At 48.8% G+C, this 8832-nt stretch overlaps 1 protein-coding gene across 1 annotated transcript; it reads left to right on the forward strand.

Moving 5' to 3' along the window:
- The first annotated feature begins 5366 nt into the window (after positions 1–5366).
- Positions 5367–8544, forward strand: RTP3 (receptor transporter protein 3). The gene is made up of 2 exons (XM_054245560.2): positions 5367–5633; positions 7760–8544. The coding sequence occupies exons 1-2, from the start codon at positions 5479–5481 to the stop codon at positions 8301–8303; spliced, it is 699 nt and encodes a 232-aa protein (XP_054101535.1). The 5' UTR covers positions 5367–5478; the 3' UTR covers positions 8304–8544.
- Positions 8545–8832: the final 288 nt, after the last annotated feature.

Consider the following 8832-nt stretch of genomic DNA (forward strand, 5'->3'; position numbering starts at 1 on the left):
CAGTATGAGAACTGGAACAAGCAGGCAGGGACACCCTATTTTGCCTCAGCTGGGAAGAGGGGCACTGATGACTCCAATTTCCCCTGCTCTGAAGGCTTGCAAATGACCATAAAAGCACTGTAAGCATTGATTTGGGGGTTCCAAATAGATTGTAATAGATAGGCAAATTCATAAATACAGACTCCATGAACAATGGGGCTGACCCATGCATTCTCAAATGGTTTTACACTGTGAAGAACCTTGTTTAATTAACACATGGGGTCCACATGTGGAGTTCTCACCACAAGGCTCATGTGAGGACTCAGCTTGGAGTTCTGGGGTTCCTCCCAATTAACCAGGATCGTTCATGTTCAGAGGACAGGGTCTCAGACTACTCACTCCTTGCACCAAGTGTTCTCCCAGTAACTGAACTGAAGCTGAGATTTTTCTTAGTCAAACTGTACAAAGGACTGACTTTATGAAACTTCTGTTGAAAGATGGATATAAAGGGGCACAAAACCTGGCTAGATAGAAAGTTGTGATTTGGGGCCAGGTAGGGTGGCTCACACCTGTAATCCCAGCACTTCGGGAGGCTAAGGCAGGTAGATCACCTGAGGTCAGAAGTTCAAAACCAGCCTGACCAACATGGTGAAACCCTGTGTCTACTAAAACTACAAAAATCAGCCGGGTATGGTGGCAGGTACCTGCTACTCAGGAGGTTGAGGCAAGAGAATTGCTTGAACCCGGGAGGTGGAAGTTGCAGTGAGCTGAGATGGCACCACTGCACTCTAGCCTGGGCAACAGAGCGAGACTCCATCTCAAAAAAAAAATTGTGATTTTCAATATTCTAGATGATCACAAAAATCAGTCCCTTCTAAGGGGATGTCTAATTTTTAAAGACAGTGAATTGAAGTCTATAGACACAACACAGCTGAAGCTTAAATATCCATTTTGTTGCCTCAAATATATTTTTGTTTCATGGAAAATGACCTTCCTTGACTGAAAACATAGGTCAGGGCTGCTGCAGCATGTGGGACCTCTCCACTGCTCCTGTCTTGGGAAGGGGAAGGAGTTTGGGGGGTCAGTTTAGGGTCTTGGCCTGAAGCCTCATTTTTGTTGCTGCTGTTGTTATGACAATAGATATCAGTATGCCCGTGTTCATTGAAAGAAGGAAATGTAGATTAATATCCACTTACATTACAGCAGGGTTTTAAAAAAAAACCACTTAATTAGAAATATTCACATTAACTCATGCTCTTAAAATGGACTTTCTTCAGCCTGGCCAATATAGTGAAACCCCATCTTTACTAAAAAGTACAAAAATTAGCCGGGAGTGCTGGCATGCACCTGTAATCCCAGCTACTCAGGGAACTGAGGAAGGAGAATCGCTGGAACCTGGGAGGTGGAGGTTGCAGTGAACCAAGATCTCGTCACTGTACTCTAGCCTGGGTGACAGAGTGAGACACCGTGTCAAAAAAAAAGAAAGAAATTGACCTGGTTCAAAAAAAAATTGAACTAGGTTCACACCAAAGCCCCTGTAAGTGCTGGCTGCCATTTCTGCTGGAAGGGCTAGGCCGCACCAGGCAGGTGTGGAGGAGACCAGCCTGGTGGGGCTCTCCCTGTTGCCGGGGAGCTATCAGGGTCTGCACACACCACAGGGCAGGAACCAGAGCAGAGAGTGGCTAGCAGGCCTGAGGAGCTCCCAGATTCCATCTGTTCCGTTGATTACCCACCCCCAGAATGGGGGCTTTAAAAGTAGTTTCTGACATACAAACACCTGCTCACACAAATAAATTGTCTGACTAATGACAGCGACTGTCCTTGACACTCTGGACATTGATGGCATGTCTCCTGGAGTTCCTGGAGATCCAGGCTTTCAGCCCAAGAGCTCACTTCCTCTCACCCTGCTAGACTCAGTGCCACCATGCTCAACTCAGGTGCTTGGTGATCCTGACATGAACACTTAAATGGAGAAACAGAGGGAGAAGTTCAAGATGTTTCCCCCAGAGGGTGCAGAAATTCCTCAATTCATTCAAAATCATCTAACTCTCTGCCCCCTTGGCACAGTATCATGCCTGGCATCACTGCCAGTGCACAGTATCTGCAGGGAAAAGGAAGGCGGTATCCAAGTGGCTTGGAGCATGACCTGAGCTGGAAAAATACTTATATTACCGCTGTGCAAACAAAGATTTCACTTAAGGCCACCTGGAAGTCAGCAAGGAGGTAGAGGAGACCCATGCCCCTCCCATCTCCACCACCTGCCCCAGGGTACAAGGCCCCAACTTTCAGAGATGGGCTTCTCCTAGTAGCACACAAGGGTCCAGCCCAGTATTCAGAAAGAGTGACAGTGAGTGTCCAAGCTATGCACTGACCTTGTTCCAAGGAGAATGGCCTCTGGGCTGGAAGGCTGAGATGAATGTATGGAGGGTCATGCCAAAGCATGGAGGAAGGGAAGGGAGTACCGAGCCTGCCTTGCCCTTACCAGATAAGACATAGTGATGCAAGCCTGTATTTGTGTTGATAAATATCAGTTTCCGAGTGGGTGGTCTCAGTGAGAGTTGAGAGTATTCCAAATAGATCCTGGAATTGTGTTCGTCAAGCTCAAGCAGATGAGAGACCAGCATTGGCTGATGGGCCCCTCTCTGCAGCAGGCATGCCTAGTCCTCTTCCTGAACTTCATCCACAAAACAACTGCAGTGATGCATGCACAGTCCACAGCTGCGCAGAGCCCAGGCCAAAAGCTTCCAGGACTTCCAGTCTAGATTCTCTCTCCTGCACCCTCCCTGCTTTTAAATCCTTTCTTAGTCTGCCCTGGAGTTGACAGTCAGTGGGAGGAGCACAGAGAGTGAGGCTGTAGGAAAAGAAAGAGTCAAAAGGGAGAATTTAAGAGGGGTCCTTGAATCTAGGTAATTCGTGAGCTGAGTGAAATATAGCCAGCCCCCTGTATCCTCAGGTTCCTCATCCATGGGTTCAACCAGCTGGGGATTAAAAATATTGAAAAAGCAAACAAACAACAAGAAATGGTACAACATTAAAAACTATATACTAATTGTGTTAATAGAACGTCATGAGCGGCTCAGTCAGACATAATCAAGTCCATACACGTGTGTATCCTTCCACAAGCTCAGACTTTTGCTGATGTTGTTTCAATCACAAGAGCCATGAGCTGCATGGAGTTCCCAAGGAGGCCGTTCCCCTTGGTACCACCCATTCACTCCGTGGTCAGAGCCACGAGCACACAGGCTCAAGCCACTCCCCAGGTCAGTCAATATCGAAAACCATACATCATAGTATACCTAATGAACATATCAATGTTATAGATTAAACATTCCACAACCAACAAAGTAACATTTAATATCAAGGGGAAAGGGATAGGGAAAAGGGTTAACGAAACAGTCTAGGAACAGCAATGTGCACACAGAACATCCTGGCCTGATCTGGGCGATCTGTCAGCATCTTGCAAGGAAGAGTCTTTGATGTGGGCAGAGCCTTCAGTGGCAGATGCCAGGTGCTTATCACAAATGACGGCAAGACAGCATCTGTTAAGTCAGCTGTTTCGAGCTGCTGAAGTCCTGCTCATTTTGTGGCCACAGAGTCCTCTGGTGAGGACCAACCATGGAAGAGTGTGCTTGGTTATGTCCTTGTCTGATTGAATGCAGTCTTTATTGATTAGGTGAAACACTTGGTGCCTGTTGGCACAATGCCTTTTGAAATCTAAGAAGGAGCCTTTTTCTAGGATGGAGTTACTTATGTCAAGGATGCTCTAGATGCAGGGAACAAAAGAAAACTCTGTACAATATTTTAAGGTCTATCCTGAGCCAACGTACATGACCATGGCCTGGGGAACAGTCTCAAGAGGACCTGAGAAAGTGCACCTGAAAAGGTGGGGTTACTCTCTAAGTGGGGGATTTATGTGTTACAGGTGGGTTTTAGGGATTCTTTAATTGGCGTGGGTTGAATGACTTAAGCATTGTGTACAGATGAAGTCAGCAAAAGGAATGCTTAAGTTAAGGAGGTCGGATCTCTGGCGTGCGATGCTAATTGGAAAATAGCCCCATTACACCAGGTTAATAAAACTCCCTTTAATGAGATATTACAGTTTGTAGGGCACAGCATTTACCATACATTGCCTTAGGTCGTGTTTATAATTTGGTTCTCTTATTGTGACAAGCAGTCTATTCTGTCAGTCTCATGATCTCTGTTTTAACCTCAATGCTGGTCACTTGTCCCTAAATTCCAAAGGGAGGAGGAATGATAAGGTGTGTTCAACCTCCCCTCCTGTCAGAGCTGGGACTTGAGTTTTTCAAGTTTCTCAGGAGTCACCTTGGCCAAAAGCAGGTCCATTCCGTTGGTTCAGGGGCTTAGGATCTTATTTTTAGTCCGCAGTTTAAAATCAATACAGTATAACAACTATTTACATACCATTTACATTGTATGAAGTCTTATAAGTAATGTAGAGATCAATTAAGTATATGGAAGGATGTGCAAGTACTATGTCATTTTATATAAGGGGCCTGAGCATCCGAGGATTTTGGTATCTCCAGGGGGCCCTGGAACCAATCCCCCTGGAACTGACAGCTCCAATGCTGAGAAACTAAACTGGCTTGGAAAGAGGGGAGACCCAGGACTTGAGCCTGCCGAGGAGCTGAACCCAAGGGCAAGAGCTGCAGGCAGCTGGGCTGGAGAGGAGGAAGGGGGTGGCTTGTGTACCTTCCTGGGGTGCTGCCCACTCCAGTGCCCACTTCCTAATCCCCTCTCTTCTTCCTCCTCAATCCTCTCCTGCAGGTAGTGGAGGATGAGGATCCCCCTCAGAAAGGAGGGCAGTGACTCTGGATTTGCCTAGGGCTAGGGTTAATGGCCTCTCAGCGACCTGTGCCTTTGTATCTGTTGCCCAGGCAAACACTGATTACATCAGCTTTGATTTCTCATGGGTGGGCAGCCTTGGGTGTCTGCCAGAATGAAAAGAACCTGGAACAAGGACATGGGAATCCAAATCTCGGTGAGGTCCCAGGACCACTGCATCTTTCTTCCCTGTGTCTCTCCTCCCCAGCGTAAGCACAGAAGCCTGATGGAGAAGGATTTTGCAATGTTAGAAAGAACGTTGGAAAGAACAACTGCAGCCTGTCTCCACCATTTACAGGAGTGCTAGAAGCGACAAGATGTGTGCCAGGCAGTAGGCAGGTAGACAGCAGAGCCAGACTGAAATTCACTCCTCCTGATTTGGAGTTCAGAGCTCTTCTGTGGTAATATTTTGATGAATAAAATCACGAGTTCTGTGTCTTTCAGAATTCCTTCTGGAACCTACAGCCATCCTCTGAACTTGGAGCCAGCTGACCTTTGTCCCTGGGGCAGAGACGTAGTCCATGGGCCCAATCCAGGTCCTCGAAGGGAGAGCAGGTCTGAGCCCTCGTCCTCTGAAGTGAGAAATCTCATCTCCCACAACAGACCTGCCAGGGCCCAGGAGAGCTCGACCCACCCAGGCACACCACAGCAGCAGCAATGGCTTGGGACACAGGAGTATGGAAGCAGACGTTTCAGGAGTTAATGCGGGAGGTGAAGCCATGGCACAGATGGACCCTGACGCCAGACAGAGGCCTTCTTCCCAACGTCCTGAAGCCAGGGTGGGTTCAATACCAGCAGTGGACCTCCGCCAGGTGAGGGGGAATGCAATGGCACACATTCCAGAAAATCCTTGTTCATTTCTTACTAGGTTTACCTGTTACTTTTCTTGTTCCATTCCATGCTTGCAAATTGAAGACTATGGGAAGTAAGATGCCCATCATCCAAGAAGTTTTAACTTCATTAAAGACTGTTTTTTCACTATTACAGTGAACCCCCAAATAAGAGCAGGCCTGAGCACCATTGAGAGCTGATGCCTGGGTACAGAGAAATCAGTCTGTGGGGGTGGGGACAGGGAGCAGCCAGGAAAGGAGGAAGGGCGGCTGTCGTAGCCACGGGGCAGTGCATGTGCCCCTGCCAAGGGAAACTCGTGGACCCATCATGGAGCCCCTAGGAGGAGTGACTCACAGCACAGAGGAGACTCCCTGGGGGAGGCCAGAGGAGCAGGGGGCCTGGGCAACAGGCAGCAATCCTGCCCTTCTCAACTCTGAGCTGAGAGAATCTTTTTAAAATAGAAGTCAGAAATCATCCTAAGTCTCACCCTTTCTTTTCCAGGTGGGAATGGGGAGCCCCAAGGCTTGGGAGGGTGAGGGGGGTGATTGCCCACAGTGCACAGAGGGTGAAGGCAGGGGACCCTGTCCCACCTGCTGCCCCCTCCCGGGGAGAGTCCACACAGAGGGAGCAGAGCTCTCCCACTGGCCTGTGGCTTTCCCAGGCCAGGAGCTGCCATAGGGACCACTGCACCAAAGTCTCGGTCCATTTATCTGTGGGAAGTTCGAACTCTGAGCCAGCACAGAAGCAGAGCACTGAGACCCAGGGGATGGCAGTGGACTTCTGCTCAGCAGGGCCCAGGCCCCTCTGCACTGCTGACTGTGGGTGGCTGCCACCAAGGTCCTCTTGCAGTGGTCACAGCTTCTTGGCCTCTCCCTCTCATTTCAACCTCGCATTCACCCTGTGAGGCGCTGCTGGAGTCAAGGGGCAAGCCCTGGTCTAACTGATTCTTCTCAATCCCCTCCAACTCACCACCCGCAGCCTCATTTCTCTGTAACCAGGCACCAAGCCAAGGCTAAGCTCAGCTACAGTGATACATAAACCTGGTAATATCACTGATTTAACCTTACATGTGGCTTCCAAGGTCACCAAGGCAGAGGAAGAGAGAACTAGAATGTCTTACCAGGGCTTCTGTGAGCATATCTGGAAGGAACATTTATCACTGCTGGCTTCATCTCATCAGCCAACTGGTCCCAAGGCCACAACCTCACTGCAAAAGAGCTGGAAAGTGGGAGGGAGTGCATGGATAATTTGGTGAGGACTAAATGTCTCCGCCACACTTTGCAGCCCTCTGCCTCTCCCATAATTCCTCCCCTGGGTGCAGCCATGTGCTTCCCGTCTTCTCTCTCTACCTCCTAACATGTATCTGTCCAGATACCTTAGCTCAGAAAGTTGCCCCCTCCCTGCTGAGACAAGGTGTCATTCCCTTGTACCCTATCTGAAGCTGGTAGCATTCAAAATATGAAGTTTTCCAGGCTACTTCGAGCAAAGGACCTGGGTTGGAGGGGGAACACATGAAGAGAGAATTGGACACTGTGATCTCCCTGCAACACTGCAGACCGGGAACCCTGGGCGGCCAAGGGAAAGGCAAAGGCTTTTCTCTAGGAAAACCCTGGCCCCTTCAGGCTCCCACCACCAACCCATGAGTCTATAACTTAATCAACACCCATTTGTATGCATTTGTGGATTTCAGGGTTCTGAACTGAATTGGCTGCTGTTGCACTTGTGGCCTCTGTCCTATGTGAAGAAGCTTTGCTTTGTAATCAGAAGACCAGAGTCCTAGTCATGCCTTTTATACCCACTGGGTCTCTGGACAGGAGTTTCCAGAGGGTGCCTCATTCCCAAGATGAGCATGTTGGACTTAGGCAATGCCCAAGGTCCCTCCCAGCTCTGCCAGCTTGCAGTTCACTGTTTCCGTAGCAGACACTGTGGGGCATGCAGCGTGTGAGTGGCACCACAGAGACGGGAACAAGGTCTTAGTAGTTTCTTCCACCACTGAGCCACAGCCCCAGTCAGGTCATGTCTCTGTGCGTTGGTCCTTTCTTTCTCTGGCGGCGCCCTGTGATGTGGCCACATGGAGCCAGGCTGAGGCACTCTTCTGTCTCCACAGGTTCCAGTGTTCCTCCTGCTCTCGCAGTTGGAACTCTAGCCAAGTTCTGGTCCTTTTCCACATGCACTGGAGTGAGGAGAAGTCCAGGGGCCAGGTGAAGATGAGGGTGTTTACCCAGAAATGTAAGAAGTGCCCCCAACCTCTGTTTGAGGCCCCTGAGTTCACACAAGAGAACACCTCAAGATTCCTGAAAAACCTGGTCTTCCAAATTCTGAAGAAATGCTATAGAGAAAGATTTCAATTGAGAGAGGAGGTTCCTGTGATCAAGAACATCTCTCTGGAAGGGTCCCATGCTAGTGACCACTGTGAGGCATGTCTGCAGGGCTTCTGTGCTGGGCCCTTACAGGTTGTGGACCTCCCCCAATCTTGGACCCCAAGAGTATACTCCATTTACCAGGTGGAGGAGGGAATTGAGTCCTGGCCCTCAAGAGAGAATGGCTGTTCCAACGCATGCCAGAACCACACCTGTAGGAACTTAAGCATTTCCTGCTGTTGTGTCATTCTCATTGTTATCGTGATCATTGTTGTGAAAACTACTATATGAGCCTTGGAAACACAACGCCAAGTGGAAAAAAAAATCAGATGCAAAAAGTCACATGTTGTATGATTCCATTTTTGTGAAATGTCCAGAATAGGTAAATTTATTAGATGAATTGCTAGCAGTGCCTGGGGAAAGCGGGAGACAGGAAGCAACTACTTAACCCTGCTGGGGTTCCTTGTGCGGGGGGGAGTGCTGGGATGCTCTGGACTGAGAGCAGGTGCGGTTGCACAGCACTGTCAATGCAGGAAACGTCACTGAACTGTTCGCTTTCAATGATTAATTTTGTGATGTGACTTTCACATCAATATTTTTTTTAAAAGACTTTTAAAATTGTGTTCACTCTCAAAAGAACCGAGTCTGAAGTGTCTGTGGTTCATAAACCATTTGGAAATCCTGTGAAGCCCTGTGGGCCCCCTCACCAGGGAATTTTGCACAGACACTCTGAGGTCAGACTGCAAAGGCATTTGCAGTCAAAAGCATTGGGGTGAAAACCTGGGTTCTCCAACACTGGTCTCCACAGAGGGAGGTGAGC

The sequence above is a fragment of the Callithrix jacchus genome, chromosome 15 (assembly GCF_049354715.1).
Source record: "Callithrix jacchus isolate 240 chromosome 15, calJac240_pri, whole genome shotgun sequence".
Lineage (NCBI taxonomy): Eukaryota > Metazoa > Chordata > Mammalia > Primates > Cebidae > Callithrix > Callithrix jacchus.